Source organism: Ovis canadensis, chromosome 2, assembly GCF_042477335.2.
Source record: "Ovis canadensis isolate MfBH-ARS-UI-01 breed Bighorn chromosome 2, ARS-UI_OviCan_v2, whole genome shotgun sequence".
Taxonomy (NCBI): Eukaryota; Metazoa; Chordata; class Mammalia; order Artiodactyla; family Bovidae; genus Ovis; species Ovis canadensis.
The window spans coordinates 50,131,188-50,157,418 of NC_091246.1; the positions used below are offsets into that span (position 1 = coordinate 50,131,188).

Consider the following 26,231-nt stretch of genomic DNA (forward strand, 5'->3'; position numbering starts at 1 on the left):
CTGGCACCTAGGCCTGGACGGGGCCTTTCTCATCTACCCCCTCCACAAATTCCTTGTTGCAGTCAGTTGGTCCCTGATGGAGTATCTCTAATAGCAGGAGGAGGTCACTATTTCTAAAGGTAGTTCACTGAGTTCTCGCTCATGTGGAAATAAATCCTGCCTTCCAGCCGTTCCTATCCAAGATAATATTGGTAATTTTTGATTGACACTGAAGCCATCTGTGGTCACTTACTAATATTTAGAGATTTCAGGGACCCTCCCTCATCTCTCCAGTTTCTGCAGTTGTTCTTTGTCAGGGAGAAGGGGACAGTGATGATAGCCTGCGGGAGGCAGCCTAGCAGAGGGCACAGCCAGGCCTGGTGGACAGGAGCCCAAACCATGAGGAGACCGCCTGCCCAAGAAGCCAGGCTGCATACGGGTGGGGTGGATGAGCATTGAGAGGCCCAAGGTTGAGTTCCCATGTCCTGCTCTGATGCCTTCCATGGCTTCCCATTGCTTATAGAATGCAGTTCCAAGTCAGCAGGCTTTAAGCCCTTGCTTGCTTTCTGACCACCTTCCAAATCTTTTCCTTCCTCTTCATGTGGCCATCCCTGCCCAGCTATCACCTGGACACCCACAGCCCCTCCCATGCCTCAGATCCCACAGTTCCTCAGTCAGTTGTGAACCTGCAAGACTGATCTAAGAGTGCCACAACCTCCAGGAGAGCTTCCCTGGCCAACGCCTCGTCTCCTAGGCCCACTCTTACAGCTCCCGTGACTTGGAAAACATTCAGCAGTTCACACATGCAGGGCCTGCTTGTGGAAGTACCAGCAGACAGGGACTCTGCTGCCACACTGTACGCCCAGCACTGAATCCTCCCACCTGGCAGGAACTTGAGGACGTGCAAATGGACCAGAGCTGTGCCCAGATATCCATCCTCGTGACCTCAGGGCCTGGCACAGCGTGAGGCGGCTAGCCCTCCTGGCAGAGTATGCAGGCAGCCCCATTCTTGACCCACACACATCATACACAGGCTGTCATTTTCTCTATGTGCCAGTGGGAAGCATGTTCTAGGTAACGGCCCTCCTCCTCTCCAGCATGTTACCCAAAGACCTATGCCCTCAGTTGCTCTTCAAAGTGTCAGGCTCCCTAGCTTCTGCCCTCTGAGGTCTGCAGAGCAGCCTGGGAGCTAACATTCTAGTCTGACAGGACCTGGAGGTAGCTGCCCAGAGACCGCCTGCTGCACATTCTCAGCTGGAGCCCCAGCGAGGCTCTTCTCTCCTTTCCTTTCAGACCCATATCCTGTTTCCAGGCCCTGGAACACATCCGTCTGCTGCCATGTCAAGTCTCTTACTAGGAAGTCTCAGATATTTAGTTTATGTCATCTCTACTCTTGCAGAAAAAAAGGTTATGGAATCAGAGAATTTGATTTTCTACTCATGATAGTTTATAGGGAGAAGTGAAAGGAGTAAACAGCAGCCAGAAATGGATGTTGTCACACTGTAGCTCTTAGCATATCAATTTATGGATTCTCATATGACCCCAGAGTCCCACCCCACCCCACCCACACATACAAACGCAGGTAGGTGCCTTTCCAGAAACTGTTTTGGGACCCACAGGAGAGGGAGGCCCTATCTTCACAAGTTAAGAATCTTCAGAAGGCAAATACGAACAAAGATTAAAAATCTGAAAATAATCTCAGTATTGGTTCAAAAGAACAAAGAGGAATATGATACGGAATGTCTGTGAAAGGTTCATGCTGTAGTTCAAGGAAGTCCGGCAGTGAGGCTATTTTGTTAGCTGGGTGTAATTTCACTGCAGAGCATGGGAAGGCTGATTTTAGCATCACTGGCATACGTAAAAGTCACCAGAAGCTGCAAACACGCCAAGCCCCACGTTCCCCATCTCCCTCACATGCCTCACTGCACATGTCACCTTCTAACACACTGTGGTTTACTTCCCGTGCTCCTGGTTTATGAGGCATTCATCCCCATCAGAACGGAAGTCCTGCCTCCTCAGGCCACAGAGCAGGGCCTGGCACGTGGCAAGCCCTCCGCACTTGTTGAAAGAAGGAATAAATGCCGTTTCCCTCTCTTTGCTCATTCCTCTGCCGGTAAGACACTGACCAACCCCCTCTTCTCTAATGCCAAGTGATCACTATACAGCTAATTGGATTCAACCCCGGGGGCAGGCAGGAGATAAGGGGAGAGAGCCGGAAGGAAGGGACATTTGGGGTCATTAGGGTTGGCTTTGCAGGCCAGAAGAAGGCATGCTGAAAGGAAGGGCCCATACGGCTAGCGTTCACCCCTCTGCAATGGGCAATGATGAGAAGCTTCTGAGCCCACTGCCCCTTCTGGACCAGCCAACCTGAGGCTGCTGCTGCTGCTGCTAAGTCGCTTCAGTTGTGTCCGACTCTGTGCGACCCCATAGACAGCAGCCCATCAGGCTCCGCCGTCCCTGGGATTCTCCAGGCAAGAACACTGGAGTGGGTCGGCATTTCCTTCTCCAATGTGTGAAAGTGAAAAGGGAAAGTGAAGTCGCTCAGTCGTGTCCGACTCTTAGCGACCCCATGGACTGCAGCCCACCAGGCTCCCCTGTCCATGGGATTTTCCAGGCAAGAGTACCGGAGTGGGGTGCCATTGCCTTCTCCAACCTGAGGCAGAGGCTGCCTATATTTGCTCTTTGTATCCCTCCAACGGGCTTGACCCCAGGCCTAGCCCCAAAATGTCTGGTGTCTTGGGATCCCCAGAGACCAGCAGTCCTGCCCCACCTCACCCAAATGCACCTGATGGTACCAGCAAGGCAATTCAGAATCCAGAGAATGGCACTTTATTTTAAGATCTGATTTTTTTCCCATGATTCTCTACCAATTCTTCCATGATGGTGTCGTCTTCTTCCACAGTGACCAGGACCTTCTTGCCCACCAGGCTAAAGATGTCTTCAGGAGGGTAACCTTTGGGCTCACCCACCTTCACAGTGAGCATGTCCAGTGTCAGAATGCTGCCTTCTGGAATTCTCACTTTGGCCACCACAGACTTGCCCAGCTGTGGATAAAATTTAAGATTCAGTGCCAGCCACACAAATAACTAGCGCATGTTGTTTTATCCCCTGGGTCCCTGATCAGTTTTCTCACACAAGGTACTGGGAAGGCAGGGAGTCTGTTTTCCCCTTCGGTGCCTAGAACAATAGCTCACACACAGCAGGGTCTTGGCCAGTGTGGGGTGGACTCAGACTCAGAGGGGTGGCCTTTACAATAAAGGACTCAGGTTATGTAGCCAAAGAGAGCAAGACCCGAATCCCAGGCAGCTGGGGACAAGGCGAGGCTGAGAGTCTCTGTAAAATGGGAAATATCAGTGCCTCTATCCTGTCGGAGGACTGTAAGGATTAGTGATGATAATGCCCGTAATCTACCTGGAACACAGACTTGGTAAATAAAAATGGTGATTACTTTTGTCATCATCCAGTTCAGTATCACATTTTAAACACATGGAAACAGAGGTGCATGGAGGGCAGGTAAGCTAGCCAAGGTCGCAAGGAGCAAGGAGGAGAACCTGGGATCCCTGACCCCTGGCCCGTGGCTCAACAGACACAAACCTTACGGCCTCCTCGTTCAGTACAACAGGAATACGGAGGGCTCACAAGCATGGAAGGGGCAGACAGGCTGGGCAACGAGGGGAATGAAGGAGACCTGGAGCTCAGAACCAGCATTTCTAAGGTCTGGTCTATAAATGCTGTTCCACAAATTATCTAACTCTGCATCTTCCAGGTGAGGGCCAAGGAATCCATTCTGGAATTTATGTCAGGACACAAGGTCTTGTTGGCAGATGAGTATCAGATGTTGTGTCTTGTGGTGTCTCACTGTCTACCCACAGAGCCAGGATGCTCAGAACCAATTCAGTGCTCAGCTGCTGAAACTCTTATTCCAGTTTCTGAGCCAGCTTTCTCCTCTCTTCTATAAGGCAGTTAATTTCTTTTTACTGTTATTTTAATTTTCCAGTGTATATACATCTTTGAGAGCAGCAAGTAGGCCCCACTGGAATAAAAGACAACCCTCCTGGAGCAGGCCTGGTGTGGCATCTTGGCTTCGGCCCAAACAGCCTGCAGCATCAGAGGAGTGAGTGCCTGCTCCCCTGGCAGCCCCAACACACAGGCTGAGCCAGGTCTAGGCCATGGCTTCCAGGAAGGCCTGATGGCCCCTGTGCCAGGCAGAGTTTGCTGGCCTCCCCCCGTCCACTCTGAAGGTTAATGCTGCACAGCTCGTTCCAAGGGCTCCCAAGGGAATGTGTGCATCATCCTCCAGCAAGCCCATGAGAACCCTTGCCCCATGCTTCCAGTGTCTCCCCGTGCTTAGGGATTCCTTGGCTTCTCACAGCCCTCCTCCCCCCGCCTCATGGATTCCCTCCACCTGAACATGCCTCTAGGATTACCTACAACATGGGACCCCAGACTCTACCTCTCCGCATGCCTCATAAGTCCCCAGACACCAGCGGGGTCTTCAGTGCTGGGGCCACAGGCTTAATGGAAAACCATAATATGATGCCAGGGAACCAGAGGAACAGCTTAAGTTCCTTCAAAAAGTTCCTCCCACTGCTCACATGAACTCCAAAAACCTCAGGGGCTCACAGCAACATCCCTGCATCACCCTGCTGTTCTGGGCTCAGGTAGGGCTGGTTCCCACTACCTCTCAGGTAAGCCCACATGGCTCCTCTCAACACTGGCACCTGGCAGGCCAGGAGAACCCACCTTCTCGTTGCAGGCCATCTCACAGGGCAGCAGCTGCTTGGTCGGGGAGCCCAGTGCCCTCTCCACGAGGCGCACGGACCGCACCAGCTCGGCCAGCTCTCCAGGCTCCAGCGAGGCCGAGTGGTCACTCCCTTTCCATGTCTTGTCCAGAGTTATGTGACGCTCCAAGACCTTGGCCCCCAGAGCCACTGCAGCCACAGATATTGCTATGCCAGTTTCATGCCCAGAATACCCTATGGGGATGTCAGGAAAGAGCTTCTGGTATTCCTTTAAAATAGAAAAAGGAAAAGAAAGTTAAATAGTGTAGTGCTTTCCACATACAATCCAGAGTCAGGCTGATGGATCTGAGGCCCCATTCAGCCGCTCACTATCTGTGATGCTCCAGGAAGTCTCTGAGGCTCTTGGAGCCTCTCCTGGGGATGACGGTAGCTAGTGGGAGCTGCTGTGAGCATTGGAGGGCACTCAGCACACTGTGAAGGCTCAAAACTAATGGCTGCTCTTATCAGGAACACGTCTGAAGAATGTGTCACACTGTGCAAACCACCAGGAATAACACCAGAATTATAACCGAATGCCCAAACTCACTCAGAAAGCATCTGTCACATTTAATTAGGCTGAGCTACTGAAAGCAAATGTGCTATATGCACGAAGATCACCATCAATAATACAAACAGCCCAATCTCAATCCTTCGGTGGAAATGTTAAATAATTAATTAATTGGTTATCTATAATTCACTGGATGCAACAGAAGACATGCTAAGTCGAGTGAGCCTTGTCAGGGAGGGTGACCAGAAGGCTTAAGTACAGCAGAAAGACCCAGATGGGAGTTAACAGAAGGTTAGGACGGCTAAGTGGCAAAGGCCTCAGAAACCAGGCTTCAGGGTGTGTGATGGACAAGGAAGTGCAGGTTGTGGGTCAGAGTACTCACCCTGCCGAGATGGGGTGGGCTGGGCTGGTAGGGGCTGGGGGCAGGCTGGCAGTTTAACTCTGATCATGGCCTGCTCTCAGAATAAAGGACATGAGCATACCAGGGAGGTGAGGGGTAGGGGCGGGGACAGTGGAAGGGAAACAGGACCACGCTTTACAAAGGAAGAAAACTGAGGAAAATATTTGGCATCATACACACTAAATTGTCAATTATGGTAATCTCTGTGGGATGGGATTATAGACGATGTTCACTTTCTATGTTATATACGTCAAGGCTGAGTTTTTTTTTTTTAATCATGTTTTAATTTTAAAAATAATATGATTTAGAGATGAGCGAGCAATGGAGAAAAGACTACAAAACTGGGAGGGACTAAAACTTTAGTTAAAAAGACAGCCATGTCATTTCGAAAAAAGATTACTTTTTTAAAAGTTAAATAGGAAAGACTCTCTAGAAAAATGTATAAGAGTTTACATAATCAGGGGGAGAAAACCTCAGAATGTCAAATACTGTACTTAAAATATCAGAGAGCTGGTAAATAACAGAACAGGAATAACTAGAAGTTTCAAGAAGGTCTCCTACAATTCACTATGAAGAAAAATGAATATCTGCTCACCAACATTCAAATCAGCATTATTCACACTAGCCAAAAGGTGGAACCATCCTAGATGCCCCTCAACAGATGAACAGAAAAACCATAAGTGGTATACACATACAATGAAATATTCAGCCTTAAAAAGCAATGAGATGCTAATACATGCTACAACATGGATGAGCCTTGACAACGTTATGCTAAGTGAAAGCAGATGGACACAGAAGGACAAATACTGTATGATTCCATTTATTTGAGAAACCTAGGGTAGTTATGTTCATAGAGACAGAAAATAAAATGACAGCTGCCAGGGGCTGGCAGGGTGGGGGGGATGGCACTCAGTGTTAATGAGTATAGAATATGATATGACTCTGAGATGAGAAAAAGTTCTTCAGATGGACATAGCAATGGTAGCATAACAATGTGAACGTACTTAGTGCCACTGAACTAGACACCAAAAAATGGCTAAGATGGCAAATTTTATGTACATTTTATAAAAACAAATGCATAACTCATTAAGAAAAGATAAAAGCCAGCAATTCACAGAAAAGGGACCCCTAATGACCAAAACACACAGGTAAAGAAAACGTATATGGCCAATTACAAAGACTCCACGTTAAAACGACAAAAAAACAAATAAAAAAACAAACCAAAAAAAACCCCGAAGGACTCCACCTTAAATTTTATAATGAGAAATTAAGATTGGTGTTAAGAAAATTTAATTTATAATCTTTAGAATGTATCTGACTGCTTAACTCCATAGTTGGATCTAATTTGATTCTGGAACAGCAAGACTATCAAGTGGAAGGGTAAGTCGCTCAGTCATGTCCAACTCTTTGCGACCCCAGGGACTATACAGTCCATGGAATTCTCCAGGCCAGGACACTGGAAGGATGTCCCAATTACAAAGCATGTCAAGGCTGGTTAAAATTTTGGCTGCATCTTTCCCACAGCCAATGAGCCAGTCAGACAAGGGCCCTCCCTTGTGCTCACCGAGATGACACGCAGGTTGACGTCCTCAGGCTGGAGCGGGTAGGCACTGGTGCACTGGAGGAAGCAGAAGTTGGGGTTGAGGGGCTTCACAATCTGATAGACTTGCTTCATGGTATCCATGGACTGCATCCCACTAGAGATCACCATTGGGCGGCCTGAAGGACCCAACACCAGTACCATCATCACTTTATTTTCAGGGGTTCTAACTCTCCCTTAAACACACCCCTGCTGTTGGTCTCATCATTCAAACAACTCTTACACAGTGGGGGAACACAGGTGAGGTTGGTGGGTTTCTGTCCTCAACCACAGGAAACATAGACTCCCTTAACCCCACAACATTATTGTGTGGCAAAGTGAACCAAATTAAGAGGAATCTGACACTCTTTAGAGAAAGATGAGCATCTCATTGTATTAAGAGGTTGCACAGCGTGATAGGGTGAGCACGCCCCAGATACAAGAGGGTGAGGCCTTGAGCTGCCAAGTCCTACCTGTATGGTCTCAGATTCTTGGCTATGAGCTAAGTAGAAAGCATCCGCATCATATGACCTGCTTCAGTCCCGGTACTGACATGAGGACCCTATGAGATCACTCATGTAGTAGAACCACTGTAGAAGCTCTGATGTGCAGAGGCTGGATGTTCTAATATACCTAGAGAGTACTTCTCAAAGTCAGAGCTGCCTCTAAGGAGTTTTATTTATACTGTCATATCCTTCATTTTATATAAATATTTTATTAAAAATTAAAAATAATTTTCATTTTAAAATTCTTATGAGGACTTCCCTAGTGGTCCAGGGCTTAAGATTTCGCCTTCCTATGCAGGGCGTATGGGTTCAATCTCTGGTCAGGGAGGTAAGATCCCACATGCCTCATGGCCCAAAAACTGAAACATAAAAAAGAAACAATGCTGCAACAAATTCAATAAAGATTTTTTTTTAATGGTCCATATCAAAATAAGAAATCTTTAAAAATTCCTATAGAAACTGTATATCTTTAATTTCTTTCAACTCAGCACAAGAAAAAGTGGGAGTATATGCTGATTGGAAAATCTGTCTTCAGGAGACTCCTTTAGTGGGTTATTACCAATGGTGTAGAAACACAAAAAGTCTGGACTCAGACTGTATGACGAAAATTAAACACTCACCTTTTTTGGCTGTCTTTTCCAGATACGGGAAATTGTTGGTGTCCCCAGATCCAACTTTGAAAAAGGGAACATTCAGTTCATGCAGAAACTCAACTGCCATCTACAAAAATCAAAGGGGGAGCTCACATTCACCACAGTTCAAAATCACGGTCCTTAAGACAGGCGAGGAGCCACCTACAAATAGAAACACCCCTTCTCTTGCCCAGCAGCTTGAAAGCAGACGCAGATTCGTTAGCAGTCATTTCATTCAAATTCAGACATTCCCTCACTCATAGCCACCCATCCACTCATCCAACAAAGACTGCGCCCTGGCGCACACTGTCTATGAGAATCTGGGAAAGAATCAGACCCCTGGCCAGACCGTCCTTCCCTGGTGGCCTGCGGCCTAGTGAACACACAAGAAAGGGTCATGACCTAATCTTGACTCAGACAAGTAGTCACTGAGGAAGTGAGTGTCCCTCAAAGGTCTTATCCTTGCCTCAGGACCAAACAGCCAGGAAAAGAGGCCATTTCAATCCTTGCCAAAAGTAGAAGAAATGGAGTGTTTCAAGGCCCAGCCCTGACACACTGATCCACAGCTGGCAGGGCTCATCAAACCCAAGCCCTTTCAGACCTCAAATTATGCTGCCCACAGAAAAAAACCAATCTGACTGTTTGAGGCTACCTCTCGAGGGCCCTTCACCATCCTTATCTGGGATTCATCAATAACCCTCAGGAAATTTGGCAAATGTCAGCAAATGCCTGCTGAAGGAATTAGTGGACCACAAATTTTAAGAGTAAAATCTCAATTTGCTGTACAATTACTAAAACTTCCCAAATTACTTTTCATTACAATTTTTTTTTAATTGAAGTTGAAAATCAGAAGTAGGGAGAGTCAATGCCTTGGAATATTTCCCAGTATCTAAGTTCCATCTATCTTAAAATGCTGGCCAAGTCTCAGAAGTAAGTTTGGAAGTTAGCTAGGTCGGTGCTTCTCACACTTTATTACAGGCACACGAACCCGCCATGGATCTTGGAAGAATGAAATACAAGTTCTGATTCTGTTGATCTAGGGTGGGGCCTAAGAGTCTGCATTTCTTGTAAGCTCTTCAGTAATACCACTGTTAGTGCTCTGTGAAACATATTTAGATTAGCAAGGAGCAAGGTTACTGGCATGGAAATCCAAAGGGTTCAGGGGTGGTAAGGAACAGTATGAGGTCATTCTGCCAGCAGGTTCTTTATTTTTTTACTTCTTTTCTTTTTTTGGCCTTACCATGCAGCACGTGGGATCTCAGTTCCCAAGCAAGGGATTGAATCAAACTGGTGCTCCCTACATTGGAAGTGGTGAGTCTTAACCACTGGACCAGCAGGGAAGTTCTTGCCAGCAGATTCTTTGAATCAAACCAGTACTGCCTGAGCTTTCTCCCATCTTCCCAGCAGATGATGAGCTACTCTAATCACTGGCCTCACTCAGAGAATCACTTTCCTCACTCAGAGAATCATTCTCCTCTAGTAAGTAGGGGTTAGAGCTGCTAGCAATGGCAACCCACTCCAGTACTCTTGCCTGGGGAATCCCATGGATGGAGGAGCCTGGTAGGCTGCAGTCCATGGGGTCACAAAGAGCTGGACATGACTGAGCGACTTCACTTTCACTTTTCACTTTCATGCATTGGAGAAGGAAATGGAAACCCACTCCAGCGTTCTTGCCTAGAGAATCCCAGGGACGGAGGAGGCTGGTGGGCTGCCATCTATGGGGTTGCACAGAGTCGGACACGACTGAAGTGACTTAGCAGCAGCAGAGCTGCTGGAGAGACATACAGTGACTAACCAGCCAGTGAACAGGCCAAAGGCAGATGGCACTCTCCTCAGTCTAGGAGACACCTTTCAGGATGGCCAAAGTACCACTCACCTCCAAGGTGCTAAGCCGCCGCCTCCTCCTCCCCTCTGCTTTATGTCTTCCTTGTCTCTCTCTCCCCTTCCACAGTTTTCTATGCCATTCTCTCCTGTGTATGTGTCTCTCATACTATTAACCAGCCCTAAGATGAAACTGAAAAGCACTTGCTTTAAACATATTTATTGAATAAAGTCTAGTGTCTCCACCCTCCCCACTCTATCTGGCAGATGAACAGAGTGTTTTCTATTTTAAGAGGGAAAATCCTATGCAAAATTTCATCTCTAATGCTCCACTTTGTGAGAGCATGGCTCATGATCAGAGTCCCCAGGGGCATAAAGAGATGAATGAGCCCAATCAGGAGAGGTGCAGGGCACGCAGGGGCAAGGAGGGGCCAAATGTAGGGAAAATGCTTTGCAAAAGCTTACCTATGCTGATTATAAAATCTACATAAAGTGAAGTCACTCAGTTGTGTCCGACTCTTTGCGACCCCGTAGGCTGTAGCCTGCCTGTCCATGGGACTTTCCAGGCAAAAATACTGGAGTGGGTTGCCATTTCCTTCTCCAGGAAAATATACATGGAGCTCTACAATTTTGAAGCGAGCAAAGGGGTAAATTCCAGTTGGCAAAGCTGGTTTCTTGCAACCTTCCTAGGGAGCCAGCCCCACCTAGTGGCCACTTAGAAAACTGCCATTTTGGATTAATTTCTGCAAAGGGTGCCGGTTTCAGTAGTTACCTGGAAGATGCTCGCCTTCCATGCTGAGGCAGTATTACTGGGCCCAGGCCTCGTCAGGCTGGGTCAGCGCCAGTGGCTGCTTTTCTCTCTGTGGACTTCCTGGCTTCCTCTCTCTATGCTGCTTTCAGTCCCCCTTCCATCTACGGGATATCGATACAACGCAGCCAGGCAGCCTCATAACTTCTCCTCTCCTCTGCCCCACATCACAAAGGCTTCTGAGCCTGTATGAAAGGAACTCAATCGAGTATGGCCCTCCCTAGGCATCCAGGGGTTACACACAGAGCAAAGGGTCCTACCAGCAAACTGGTTTGGGTGAAACACTGCACTGTAAGACCTCACCTTGGAGGGTCCTAGTGAATACACTCCTCTAGCTGTTTTACTCCTAGTGTTTCCCACACGTATTCAGCACAGAACCCTTGTTTATTTGGGGAAGGGACTTTGACTCTAAATTAATGAATTAATGAGGAACCCCCTTTCCACAATGTATCCCATGAGAAATCTGGGAGCCTGCTGATTTAAGGGGTAACAGAAAAGACAGGAGTGGGGATGGGGTTTTTCTAAAGCTGCTTCCACTCCCCTTGATTTCCGGATCTATGACAATGAGCTGGGAGAACAGGTGCTGGAGGGCTTGCTCAGGCTGAGGAAAGGATGGAGGGCGGGGATGCATGGAGCCAAAAAGGCCTGGCCTGCCCTCAGCCCAGTCAGAGTATACCACAACACAGGCAGGGGTGCTCTGGAGCAGGGGTGTTGGAGGAATGAGGGCAGGCACTGTGGAGGCAGGCACGAGGAGGGAAGGGTGGCTCTGTTGGATTGGGTCCTCCAAAGGCCGCCTCTACGTCATGGCTCCCATTTGCTTTCTCAACAAAACTCCACTTCAACCAAAGGCACTCTGCTCATTTCAGTCGAGTTCCACAGGCCTCTGTGCAGCTTCTGACCAGGTGCCCTGGTATTTTCTTGGTCTTCATAAAGTTCCACCATGCCTTAACCTTTCCTCAGCACACAAAGAACGCCCTAGGAGAGCACACAGAGTGGAGAAAGCTGGCACTCAGTACATGCCTACTGCCCAGAGGAAGTCAGGGGGTGAGTTCTCAGAGCTGCTTGCTAGACAAACACGGAACGAGCGACCAACCCACCCCGAACAGCCGGGTAGACGGGACTTGCTGGTTCAGCAAAAAGGGACCTGGCGGGCAAAGCAAATGGCACTCTTGCAAAGGCTCTTAAGAATGCCGCAATGGGAAGCCCTTGAAGAGTAGCCCCTGCTTTCCACAACTAGAGAAAGCCCGTTGCACATCAACAAAGACCCAGCACAGCAAAAATAAATAAATCTAAAAAAAAAAAAAGAATACATTTCTCCTCACTGCCTGTGCCTTGGTCTGTCAGGACACCAGTGGGGAGCAAATGGCATTCCTAAGACAGAGAAGACTCCCTGCCCCGTTAAGTGTGAAGCAGAGAAAAGGATTCTAAGCAACAGAACAGCTGTCAGTCAGTGGATACAAATCTTGCAAGCCCCCAGGTTCATCTCACCAGGTCCTCACTGTAGCTGTGGGGTGGGCATCTTGATTACCTCATTGTCACAGATGGACACCTGTGGCTCAAAGGTTATGTGACCAGCCCAAGCTCACAGAGCAAGTGACAGTGTCAGCACCTGAGTGTGGCTGCAGAGCTCATATTTACACACCAAACTGCTTCCTGGGAAACCAGGCGGCCCCAGCCACCAACACCCAGACTCCTCTCCTTCCCCTGTGTGCTCCTGACTCCTAACCTCAAAGCCACCTGGCAGCGAAAGACCTAAAGAAGTGACTTCCTGAGCAGCGGCTGCCCAGCTGCAAGCAGACGCCAGGCACTCCCTTCAGAGCCCACATCCGGGAGCTCAGGTGTCTGGAAACAGTCTGAACAGGAAAGTCCTCATTCCAGGTCCAAGTCACCTTAGTGACCCTGCCAGAGTCTATGCTGGCTCGGGACAAAGGAGCAGGGAGAGCCTTTGGAGGGCAGCGTCTTCACACGCGAAGGGAAATGGAGGCCCCAGAGCGGGGAAACGACTCGAAAAGCTCACATGGAAATGAACTCAGCAGAGCAGGGCAAGGACCTGGATTTCCTGACCCTCAGCCCAGGCTGCTTCCTCAACTGTAACTAATGTCGCTGAGCGCTGGCTGTGTGCTGCTCCTTCTGCGGGTGATCACATTTAATCCTCACGACAACCCTGCAAGGTGAGTTCAGCTGAAGACACAGAAGCACAAAGAAGGTACATAACCTCCACCCGGACTTACCAGGAATGAGAGGCCAAAACCTCATACATTGCTGGCGGAACGTAACATGGTGCAGCCACTTTCAAAATGTCCGGCAGTTCCTCAAAGAAGTTAAACACTGAGTTTCCATAAAAATATATATATACCCAAAGGACCACATACTGTCTGATTCTTTTTATATACAATGCCCAGAAAAGGCAAATCTATAGAGACAGACAGCAGATTAGAAGTTGCCTGGGGCTGGGAGAATTGAAGGAATTGAGGGATGACTGCTAACGGGCACAGGGCTTCCTTTTGGGGCGATAAAAATGCTCTAAAATTAATTGAGTGAATTGTATGATGTGTCAATAAAGCTGTTTTTTTAAAAAAATCTATCCCTGGGAATTCCCTGGTAGTCTAGTGATAAGAATTTGGTGCTTTCACTGCCTTGGCTCGGGTTCAGTCCCTGGTGGGAAATGAGATCCTGCAAGCCACATGATGAGGCCAAAGAAAAGAGAAAAAATCAGTCCCCTTGTCCTGGGGGCAACGTGGGTCCAAGACTCTCCAGCCACCAACATGGAGGGCGGTGAAGAACAGGGGGATGCCCAAAGGCTCTGCTGAGCTCTGGGAAGCTGTACATGCCTGGACAGGCACCTGGGTGGCTGCTGGGGAACCCCAGAAAGGTGTCAGATCTGCCCTCAAGACCCATTTCCCAACTGTGCGACATCGCATAGACTTTCTAGCCCCTGGAGCCTCTGTTTCTTCATCTGTAAAATGGGATATAGCAGGGATAAAATATGTTACTGTAAATGAAGATGCTTCATAAACTATAACATCGAATTCAGATGTAGGAAATTATGATTATTAGATGAACAACTAGATCTGAAGAATGTCATGCTTATGAATGTGCTGTCAATTAAAGAATGAATCTGGGCTATGGAACTGATCCCTGAACTTGTCAAGTTTCCCAGACATCTAGGTTCTTTGCTTCCCCTCCTTTTTTAATCTACTAATGGTCTAGACTAGAGTGATGCTTCTTTTGACTTAATTTACAGACACAGCCTAGGGTTAGAACAGTAACACAAGAGGTCAGAGGCCTACAGAAGGAACTGGAGTCTCTTCAAATACCCTAGCTGACTAAAAGAATCACAATCCAAAAGCCTTAAAAATGTTAAGTTTTGTCTACTGATCCGTTTCTGCAAAGTTATCCTAAGGAAACTCAAAACACGGAAAGATGGTCATCTCAGCATCATTTAAAAGCACAAAAAGCTGAAAGTAACCTCATGTTCAAACATAAAGAAATGGTCACATATATTATAAGTCCTCAAAAGAAATACTACACCACCATTAATAACTTTCAGCAAAAGATATGGAGAGTTACATGTCAATTATAGCTCAATAAAGCTGAGAAAGAAAACCAGGATATGGGTAAAGGCTGTGGTATAATATTAACCAGAACTAAACACAGAACTAAACATTCACAAATATAACAACCAGGTATATAAAACAAGTTCAGGAGGAAATATGTACAAGGAGCTGCTAGGTAGAGATTATGAGTCAGTTTTTCTTCCTTTTTTCCTGTTTTCTAAACCTTCTGTGACATTATTTTTATAACTAAATTTTTTTATATTTGAAAAAAGAGCCCATGAAGGAGTCTTGAGGCAGGTCACAGAGCAGATGGAACCTGAGACCTGGCACCAGCTGGACTCTTCCAGGATGCGGGCACGGCCATCCGGGGAGCCACTCCCTTCTGCGAGATGCAGTGTCGCCCCAGCAGGAGGACCCTGTTAGGACTGCAGTTTCCTGATTCTGAGTCTAGGCCACGGGGAGCAAACTGGCCCAGTGGGATCCGCCAGGGGCTTGAGGGACTCTGGGTTGCCAGGGTGGTTGCCCCCTACTCCCAGAGTCAGCCTGTTTTGAAAACCATAGTTCTCTTTCCTCCAAATCTCACTGGACCACCAATCCCCCTGGCCTCCTGTTTAGCTGGACATTTACCTGGTCAACGTTATGGGGAACTCTAGCTCAGAAAACAGAACAGTGTAAAGTGAGCAAGGCCTGCAGCTGGCTTGAAGTCAAAGACACCAAGACACCAGGCCACCTGTTGTCCCCTAGGTCTGCTAAAATGGCAGAGGGCTCACCTCATCCATTCCAGAGGCAGTGAAGAAGATGCCAACCTCCTCAGCATATTTCTGCAGCTCCTTGTACTGGGCGTGGCTGAACTCCAGGTGGCGTTTGTGCTCCCCGTATGTCTTCCCCCAGGAATGCTTCGAGGTGTACGGCCTCTCCAAGGCTTTCCGATTAAACTTATACTCCAGCTCACTCTTCTGGAACTTGGCACAGTCAGCCCCACACTCCTGCAACACATATTAGGATTCCTTTAATTTTCGGTCACAGGCTCTCAGAGAGAAGAGAAATGTTGGGGCAACTGCTATTGAACCATTATCTTTAAAAATAACATCAAGGGGACTTCCCTGCCGGTCCAGTGGCTAAGACTCCATGCTCCAGATGCAGGGAACCAGGGTTCAATCCCCGGTCAGGGAACCAGATCCCACATACCGCAACTAAAGATTCCGCATACCTCAAAACTAAAAGATCCTGCATGCCACAACTAAGACCACTCACTCTCTCACTCAGGCTCAGCAACTACGACCTGATGCAGCCAAACAAATAAGTAAATAAACAAATATTTAACAAACAAACAAATGCCAACATCTAATGACAGAGTTCTTAAGAACTCCCAAAGAAGAGAAACAGAAGCAAGGAAGTCTCAAAAGAAGAATAAAGGCTGCGGAGAGGGGTTCCCCTCTGTTTTTTCCTCTTAAAATGCAATTAAAAAAAAAAAGCAGAGGGAACTTTGCTTTACATTATAATATTTAAAATAATTAATTAAACAATCAAGATTTTTAAGTTGTATAACTCAGCAGAGGATATGAGTACTGGACCAGAATTTAGGGGGAAAAGAATCTGCCTTAACTCTGACTCTCTTGGATAAGTCACTCCCTATCTCTGGCCTCAGTTTCTCTGTCTGTACAAATGGCCGTGTGGAACAGCTCCAAGGCCTGTAACTTTCTGAGGAGTCCCTGATGGGGGTGGCGTTAGCTGTTTTGCCCATGTGGTTTCTGTATGGCATCTTGTTTGAACAAGAGGTTCTGGGGCAATGGCAAGCAAAAAAATTTAAAAATGCCCCAGCTTTACTGAACAGAAGCTGTAATATAAAAGCTGGATTGTCTGACTATAAAAGCTATAATTTTATTGCCAGTTAGCCTCCAAGCTCTCAAAATTGTTTTTTGTAAAGCCACTCAGTAGAAAGATAAGGAAAACTCTCTCACGTCTCAGCTCACTGACACTGTTGTAGACACCCAGGTCTTCACGTTGCTGGAAACCTGGGCTCCAGAAATGTCTGTGCTCAGAGTGTCCCTTTCACTCCTGGAAAAGCCACAAAATGGCACGGTCAGAACTTGATGCCAGAAAGAAATTCAAAGAACATTAGACTGAAAGTGACCTTTTTGTTTCTTTGTCCAAGCTTTTATTGCTTCTCTACAGGCAAAAAAGCAAACTGCCAAATAAGTCAAGGTGTAACACACCCTTTGCATCAAATTTGAAAGTTAGGTGATGCATTTAAGGCACTTGACCCAGTAAGCATTAAAAAATGTTAGCAACTGTTACTCTTTAAAAGTATATTTTACTTTTTAGATTTCACCCATAAGTGATAACATACAGTATTTGTTTTTCTCTGACTTGTTTCACTAAGCATAATATCCTCCAGGTCCATTCACATCGTTGTAAATGACAGAATATCATTCTTTTTTATGGCTGAATAATATTCCATTGTGCATACATACTATATCTTTATCCATTTGTTTGTCGATGGACACTTAGGTTTCAAACAGACTCACAGATCTAGAGAACAAACAAATGGATACCAGTGGGGAGAGGGAAGGAGTGATGGGCAAGAAAGGGGTGTGGGATTGAGAAGTACCATCTACTATGTATAAAATAAATGAGCAACGAGGATATACTGTACAGGAGAGGGAAATACAACTATTGTTTTACAATAACTTTAAATGGAGGAGTATAATCTATAAAAATATTGAATCACTATGTTCTATACCTGAAACTAATATTATTGCAAATCAATTATACTTCAACGAAAAAATAAATAAAAATTTTAAATAAAAGTATTTCTTTTTTTGGCCACGTGGCACCCAGGATCTTAGTTTTCCAACCAGGGATCAAATCCACATCCCCTACAGTAGAAGCAGAGTCTTAACCACTGGACTGCCAGTGAAGTCCCCAAATAAAGTATCTTTATGATTCTGTAGGGTTCCATAAAAGCAGAGTTAGTCCTGAAAGAGTAAAAGAAAACCTAATTACGAATGACAGAACAGCTCTGGCTGAAGAGAAGTGAAAGGAAAAAAAGATTTAGTGAACTACCTCTAAACCAAGGAATCACAGTGCAGATCTTATGCTGGGGACTGGGTTTACAATGAAGAATGTGACAGGTCCCCCCTTCAGAGCACTCACAGTTTAACAAAGAGAGTTTAAACAGACCCTGACAATGCAATCCCATGGGAAAAATTACAGGAAACCAACTCTGAAAGGAGGAGTTGGAGAGAGCATCCAAGAGAAGAGGGGGCATGAGCGTTCATTAACATAGTATCTCTAGTAGCTAACATGCATTGAGTCCTATTTGCCAAGTACTGTACTAACAGCTTTACATCTTTACTTTATTCTCAAAATTCTATGAAGTAATTACAAGGAATGAGAGAGACAACGGCAACTTTCAGGAACTTCCTTGAAGTAATTCACTGTCGCAGAAAATGTCAGAGATTTAAAAAATGATAGGCTGAAAGAGGTCAGGTCATTAAAGTCTTGAAGGCTTTATTAAAGGGTTTCGACTCTACAGCGGCAGTGCATAGCCACTGAAGGCTCATCGAATCTGTGTTTCAGAAAGATCATTCTGCCACCAGAAAGGGGGGAGAGAGGTCGGGTTAGGGGGCAATTGTAGCAATGCAAACAAATCAGGAGGGTGGCAAAGAGATGAAGAACAGGATTCGAAACATTTGGAAGTGAACCTGGAGAGCTGGACGCCAGGCCGGATGCAGGGCACCGAGAGGCAGAGCGAGGATGATTCGGGCTCTCCGCAGCCCCGCCCCACCCCTGCCCAGGCCGCTCTTCCTCCAGGCCCTTCCCTACCCCGCCCCCCGCCCCCGGGCTAGTGCCCGAGTTGTCTAGACTGTCCCCCTCACCTTAGCCATGCGGATCATGCGCTTGGCCACGTCCAGATCGCCCTGGTGGTTCTGGCCGATCTCGGCAATGATAAAACATGGATGCTGCCCGCCCACCCAGCGCCCAGGACACAGCTCCAGCTCCAGCGGCATGGTGGCAGCTCACGCTTCCCTGCTGCACCAGCAGTCAGGGGCCCGCCACCTCCTCGGTGGGTTAGGTCCGCAGCCCAGCGGGACCCACACACCGGCCCCGCCACGTCAGTCCTTGCCCGCCGGGCAGCCAACCCCCAAGCACGGCCTCGCTCCCGACAGCCAATCAGATTAGGGGGCGGAGCCACCCTCTAGGAGAGCGGTGCGGCGGAAAGAGGAAGTCCAGCAGTCTTGCCTGGAGCTTGGAGTATGGCTTACAGCCGAGAGCGTAGCCTCTGACGGTCGTAGGGTGCGTGCATCGGTGAGCAAACATTTCCCTAAGGAGGCTGAAGGCTGGCTTCCTTGGGCGTGAAGAGAATGCGCCCTACGGTGTGATGGAAAGAATGAATTCTGGAGTTATAATTACAGAGCTGGTTGGCGCCCACCCCTACTCTTGATCATGAATACCTTACCCTTCTGAGCTTTATTTTCCTCTTTCTCTGAACTGGAAAAATTATAGACTCTACATCCTAAGGTTCGTGACATAGCGTATAGATCACCGTGATCACAGTACTTGGACTGTAAGCTTTCGATAAGTGGTTGCTGGTCCTATTATATGAGAGGCAACAAGTTCAAAAAGTTCACTGACTTGTCCACAAGCTATCCAGAAAGCCGCGGTGGAGCTGGAACTAGGACCCTGGATTGCCGTCCAGCCTAGGGTTCTTGCAATACTCTATCAGTTCAGTCGCTCAGTCGTGTCCGACTCCTTGCGACCCCATGAATCGCAGGCTCCCTGTCCATCACCAACTCCCGGAGTCTACCCAAACTCATGTCCATTGAGTCGGTGATGCCATCCAGCCATCTCATCCTCTGTCGTCCCCGTCTCCTCCTGCCCCCAATCTCTCCCAGCATCAGGGTCTTTTCCAATGAGTCAACTCTTCACATCAGGTGGCCAAAGTATTGAAGTTTCAGCTTCAGCATCAGTCTTTCCAATGAACACCCAGGGCTGATCTCCTTTAGGATGGACTGGTTGGATCTCCTTGCAGTCCAAGGGACTCTCAAGAGTCTTCTCCAACACCACACTTCAAAAGCATCAATTCTTTGGCGCCCAGCTTTCTTCACAGTCCAACTCTCACATCCATACATGACCACTGGAAAAACCATAGCCTTGACTAGACAGACCTTTGTTCACAAGTAATGTCTCTGCTTTGAATATGCTATCTAGGTTGGTCATAACTTTCCTTCCAAGGAGTAAGCATCTTCTAATTTCATGGCTACAGTCATCATCTGCAGTGATTTTGGAGACCCCCAAAATAAAGTCTGACACTGTTTCCACTGTTTCCCCATCTATTTCCCATGAAGTGATGGGACCAGATGCCATGATCTTAGTTTTCTGAATGTTGAGCTTTAAGCCAACTTTTTCACTCTCCTCTTTCACTTTCATCAAGAGGCTTTCGAGTTCCTCTTCACTTTCTGCCATAAGGGTGGTGTCATCTGCATATCTGAGGTTATTGATATTTCTCCCGGCAATCTTGATTCCAGCTTGTGTTTCTTCCAGCCCAGCATTTCTCATGATGTACCCTGCATATAAGTTAAATAAGCAGGGTGACAATATACAGCCTTGACGTACTCCTTTTCCTATTTGGAACCAGTCTGTAGTTCCATGTCCAGTTCTAACTGTTGCTTTCTGACCTGCATATAAGTTTCTCAAGAGGCAGGTCAGGTGGTCTGGTATTCCCATCTCTTTCAGAATTTTCCAGTTTATTGTGATCCACATAGTCAAAGGCTTTGGCATAGTCAATAAAGCAGAAACAGATGTTTTTCTGGAACTCTCTAGCTTTTTCAATGATCCAGCAGATGTTGGCAATTTGATCTCTGGTTCCTCTGCCTTTTCTAAAACCAGCTTGAACATCTGGAAGTTCATGGTTCACTTATTGCAATACCCTATACTGAGTTGCAACAAAACTGAGAAATAAGTTTGAAGGAAAAAGCAAACTTGATTCTCTGCTTGACTTCCAGAACTAATGAGCAAAGTAACAACAACGGAAGGGAGAGGAAGAGGCACTTCTGGATGGAAGGGAGAAGGGTAGGTTTGGGACACTTGGTATAAATATGCAGGTGAGGGACTTCCCTGGTGGTCCAGTGGCTAAGACCAGGCTTCTAATGCAGGGGCCCCAGGTTCAATTCCTGGTTAGGGAACTAGATCCCACACACTGCAACTAAAGATCCCACATGCTTCAACAGAAGATTGAAGGTCCCACGAGGCATAGACAAAGTAAATAAATATTAAAAAATAAATATACAGGTGAAACTGTTCATTAGGTAGGAGGAGAGGCAGTTCTGAGGCTCAGTGTGGGTCTGGGCTGGAGATAGAAATCCAGAAGCCATTCTGAGTGAGGAAAGACTGACTAGGTAGACTCCTGAAGGAGAGAGTGTACAGAGGACTGAGCAGTGGAGGACTGAGCCTTGTGCAGCTGCCCTGAAAGGACAGAGAAGCAGGGTGTGTCCTGAGGAGAGACCCACAGAGCTGAAGGCCCAGAGCAGTGCATGAGAATGAGGAGCAAGAACTCGGTGGGGAACATGGGAGCAGGGGGAATGCTAGAGAAAACAGATTTGGTGGCCAAGGGATGATGGAAAAACAGAGGAGGCAAAATGGATCTTTTCTTGAAAAAGTTCAGTTGTTAAAAGAGACGGAAGGGGCTTCCTGGTAGCTCAGTGGTAATGAATCTGCCTGCCAGTGCAGGAGACACAGGTTCCATCCCTGGTCTGGGAAGATCCCACATTCCTCGGAGCAACTAAGCCCATAGGCCACAACTCCTGAGCCTGTGCTCTACAGCCCAGGAACCACAGCTCCTGAGCCCATGATCCAAAGCTACTGAAGTCCATGCACCCTAGATGCTGTGTTCTGCAACAAGAGAAGCCACTGCCATGAGAAGCCCACTCGCTGCAATTAGAGAAAAGCCTGCACAGCAGTGAAGACCCAGCACAGCCACACATAAATAGATACAACTTTATATTTTTTAAAAAGCAGCTGGAAAATGGGCTGCGGGTGGGGGCAGCTGTCCTAAAGTTAAGGGGTTCCAAAGAAGTGCACATTTGGAAGCAGGAAGTGGGTGTGGGTCAGAGTGTGACCCTCAAGGGTGCCTATAAATGGAGTAACTGAGAACCTTGAGAGAAGCAGGCTCTTCGGCCACTTGACACCACAGCAGGTCTTCAGTGGCTGGGGTTGAGGAGCTTGGATGGACAGCAAGAAAGTAACCAAGGAACAAGGAGATTGCAACGGGGTTCATTCATCTGCAATACGTCTAGACTAGAGGCCACGTGCTTTAGGTCTCTCAAGTTTAAATGGCCTTTCACAGCTGGGTGAGGTTGAGCAACAGGCCTTGGTTACAGAGAAAATTAAACCCAGCACTAAAGTAACTCAGTCACTTGACTTGGAAAACCATTATGGTTTTGCATAATTCATATATAAGTGGAAGTTAAGTTTAAAGAAAAAAAAGTGATGTCACATTTAGAAATATGATACCATGAAAGGAAGTTGGGTTAATGTTACTTGTGGTTAAATAAAAACTTTCAATACATTAAAATACACACTTATTTAGTACCTACCACAAATAAGGAGGAAAAGATGCAATTTTTATTCTACTCTTGTTCTTGTTTTTAAAGCCAGTTTCCATGCTTGGGTAATGAGTCAGTGTTCAGTCTGTCGAAATGGATGAGGACATGTGGGAAGGTCTTAAAAACAAAACCAATGAGGGATTTATTTTTTATTTTTTGCAGGAAAGGGCAAGGAAGAACTTAGCTTTGGAGAAACTAGGGCACCCAGAGTGCTGGGTCATAAGGGTCAAGGTCAAGGATTGGCTATAGTTCCTAGAACTGAGATGCTGGGGCCTGGGACCTCAGTAGCTAGTTCAGCTGTGCTTGGCCCCTCCTGAAGTTGATTCCTGCAAAGCCTCCTCCAACCTAGAACTCTGATTAATTTTTTGTCACCGCTCCGTGTTCTAGTTACAGTGGACTATTCTGAGTTCCTCTAAAGGATCGTGTTCTCTCCTCCAGCCCTTGACACAGGTGGTTTCCTGAACCTGCACACTCCCTGTTTCCCTACACCCACCATGCTGAGCCCCTGCTTTCTGCAGGCCTTTCTGCAAGTCCTTCAGGGTAGAAGTCACTTCCTCTCAGGACCTTCTCTGATCTCCCCAACAGCCTTCTCTACGTTCCTGCAAGACCCTCTTTATTCCCCCCTTTATAGAACTGCCTCTTGTCTGTCTTTCTCTCTATAGAGTGTGAGCTCCTTTGGGTTGGAACTAGCTGGAGTGCCTAGTCAGTGCTAAACCCAGGGCAAAGTTCTATGGACACTATGTTGAACAAACAAGACAGACCAGGCCCCTGCCCTTATGTGGCTTGGAGCCTTGTATTATAACTGAGTCCTCCAGGACAAAGAGCTCCTTGAGAGCAGGGCCTCAGCTGTTTCCTCTTATATCCGTAGCACCAAACACAGACCTTAACAATTCATAGGTGCTGATAAACATTTTCTGAATGGCTAAGCACAGGAAAGGAAATATGACAGTGAAGACTGAGGCATAATTGACTTCACATATTTACTCTTCAAGCTGCATTCAGCCTCTTAGGTGAACACGACCATTCCCTGAAGTCAGCTTTCTGGAAAGTTCTTCTGAGGAAGGCGTGAAGCATTAATCCACCCAAGCTCCCCAACCCCCAGCCACCCTGGTGTCAAATGGCCAAAGAGTCTGCTTCTCCCAAGGTTCTCTCAGTTGCTCCATTTATAGGCACCACTGATGGACACCCCCTGACTTACACCCAGTTCCTGCTTCCTCAACCTTGGTCCTTATACCTGGAACAGAAGCATCATTTTTATACTGTCCTTGAGCAAACAAGCCCACTGTCACACCCGGGGCAGTATGGGAGGTGGAAGTCACTTCACACTATCTCTGTTGGAAGGATTTTGACCTGGGGTACACACCATACCTGCCTCCACTTTCCAAATGCTACCTCACTCACCCATCCAACAAATGATTCTTGGATTGCTGCATGCCAGGCACCATGCCAAGAACCAGGAATAGAATGGGGAACAAAGAGCGTGGGGCCTCTTCCTATAAACTGCATTTTACAGTAAATGTAGTTTATGATGAAAGTAAACTATATTCACACATAGCTATAAAATCATGAACTGTCATAAGGAGGGCATGAAGGAAAGCACTTGCGTGCTGTATGTGACTAACAGGGGGACATTTTTCACACAGGTTGTCAGCAAGGGTCTGTCTGAAGGATCAACACTGAAGCTCAGACCCCACCCCAAATTCCTCCCACATGATAATAATCTATTTGCAAGCTTGGCCCCCACAGGAGGTTGAAACAGTATAGTGTCCTGGAAAAAAAATTGCAGTGTTTGGAATAAGCAAAGCCGGGGTTCTACTCCCAGCCCTGTTCCTTCTCAACTTCCTGCTGAATGAAAACCACCACCACCAGAGAGCAGTGGTGAGAACCGTGTGAAACCTGCTTGCCCAGAGTTCTCACCCCAGAGACTTCGAGAGAAAGAAGTCTCGTCCTGAGCTCCTGCCCCCTGGCCTGCTTCCACTGCCTGTGGCCTGAAGGACCATCCTCGTCTTCATATCTCATCTTGACAGTCTGTGCCTGTCACCAGCCTCCTCTCCTCCTCACCCTTTACCATACCCTGCTGTCTGGAAGGTCCTACCCCCTTACCACCCCAGTTAAGGGCAGTGGGTCTAGGGAAATCCCTGGCAGTCCAGTGATTAAACTAGGTACTCTTACTGTGGTGGCCCAGTTTCAATCCTTGGTCAGGGAACTAAGATCCTGCAAGCTGTGCAGAGCAGCCAAAACAAACAAACAAACAAACAAACAAACAGTGAATCTGTTGTCTCCCCTTCGTCCTCTCACTCTTAACTTCCAAGAGTCCCCAAAACTTTAACAATTTTCACTCCTTCTCCCTCATGCTGTCCTTGAGAATATCATCCATTTACAGGGCTTCAAGATGTACACCCTCACGGGTAACTCCCAGATATTCATCACCAACCCCAGTCTGACTGCTTACGTGGTTGCCTGCTCAATTCACAGCCATCTCTAGAAACAGCCCCAGTACGTCAGAACACCCTATAGCAACCCGGTCTCAACTATGTGATACTGCCAACTCAAGCCCAACCAGATTGATCCTAATGTGTTAAAAGATAATATTCCAATATTTCAAGCACATGAAAAGTTGCTCAATGTCATTAACTATTAGGAAAATGTAAATCAAAGGCACAGTGAAATACCACCTCACTCAGTAGGATGTCTAGAATCAGAAAGACAAATAAAAGTGTGGAGAGACTGGAACTTTCATACACTGCTGATGGAATGTACAATGGTGCAGCCACTTTGGGAAACAGTCTGGTGGTTCTTCAAAAGGTTAATCATCTCATTACCATATGACCCAGTAAGTCTACTCCTAAATATATTCCCAAGAGAAATAAAAATATGTGTCCACAAAAAATTTGTATTTGACTCTCCTCTCCAAACCTGAGCACCCAGGTCCACCTTTTAATCGCATTGCTTATAAGTCCAAATACCCAAGTGGGGGCTTTTCAGCACGTGACTGCCATTCTCTGCCCAGAGGTTTTCACAGTTCTTGTGTTTGGTGTTCTGAGTTGAATTATGATCCCTCCCCTAAATGCATATGTTGAAGTCCTCATGCCCAGTCCCTCAGAATGTGACCTTTTACATGGAAAAAGGGTCATTGCAGATGAATTCAGTTGAGTTCATTGGAGTGGGCTGTAATCCAAGATAAATGTCCTTATAGAAAGGGGAAATTTGTGCGCAAACGCATACACAAGAACGCCACTTGAAGAGACGCAGGGAGAAGGTGGCCACCTACCAGCCAGGGAAAGAGGCCTGAACAGATCCTTCCCTCACAGCCCTCAGGAGGAACCAACCCTGCCGACACCTTGACCTTGGACTTCCAGCCTCCAGAACTGTGAGATGACACATGTCCGCTGTTTATATCGTCCAGGCTCTGGTATGTGGTTACGGAGGGCCCAGGAAGCTAATACACGTGGGTAAAAATCACTGAGGAGATGTGCACTGAGTGCCGGTGTGGGAGGCACAGCAAAGGGACTCAGGCCTACAGCCCAGAGCTCTCACTTCCTGGCAGGGGAGGGAGTCAGGGCAGTGAGAACGAGGCCATCAGAGTCACTGAACAAGAAATGCAGGGAGGTTACTGGGGAGGCTAATGCCTTTGCACTGGCTCTTGAAACTGGGATGGGTCTTCTTTGGCTTGTGTTGTCTGCTTAATATTTATTTTTGGCCGCATCGGGTCTTAGTTGCAGTATGCAGGATCTTTGCTGGGGCACGTGGGCTTCCCTCTAGCTGAGGCACAAGGACTCAGTGGTTGCTGTGCATGGTCTTAGTTGCCCCACGGCATGGGGGATCTTAGTTCCAGGACCAGAGATGGAACCTATGTCCCCTGCACTGGTAGGCAGACTGTAACCGCTGGACCACCAGGGAAGCTCCTGGGATCAGTTTGCTTAGGGAGATGGAGGAAGAGTGCAGACAGAGGAGGCGGCACAAGCAAGGCGAAACACACAGGAGTGTTCAGCTGGTTAGCAGGGTGTGTGGGGACCAGGGAAAGGAAGGCTGGGAAGGAGAACTGGGGTGTGG

At 47.2% G+C, this 26,231-nt stretch overlaps 1 protein-coding gene across 1 annotated transcript; it reads right to left on the reverse strand.

The window, feature by feature from the left end:
* Window positions 1–2,785: 2,785 nt before the first annotated feature.
* Window positions 2,786–18,750, reverse strand: NANS (N-acetylneuraminate synthase). Its single transcript, XM_069574068.1, has 6 exons — window positions 18,453–18,750; window positions 15,342–15,557; window positions 8,374–8,473; window positions 7,233–7,387; window positions 4,723–4,989; window positions 2,786–3,023 (listed from the first exon to the last, which is right to left on the reverse strand). Exons 1-6 carry the CDS (start codon window positions 18,582–18,584, stop codon window positions 2,814–2,816), a joined length of 1,080 nt encoding a protein of 359 aa, XP_069430169.1. The 5' UTR covers window positions 18,585–18,750; the 3' UTR covers window positions 2,786–2,813.
* Between the last annotated feature and the right edge of the window lie 7,481 nt (window positions 18,751–26,231).

What these genes read in the sequence shown, in the direction of transcription:
- NANS (XM_069574068.1), bottom strand. Translation starts at nt 18,584, where the DNA reads ATGCCGCTGGAGCTGGAGCTGTGTCCTGGGCGCTGGGTGGGCGGGCAG. An exon ending in CTGCCTCTGGAATGGATGAG is followed by an intron (nt 8,474 to 15,341) that starts GTGAGCCCTCTG and finishes TGATTTTTGTAG; the next exon opens with ATGGCAGTTGAGTTTCTGCA. An exon ending in GGAAAAGACAGCCAAAAAAG is followed by an intron (nt 7,388 to 8,373) that starts GTGAGTGTTTAA and finishes TGGGTCCTTCAG; the next exon opens with GCCGCCCAATGGTGATCTCT.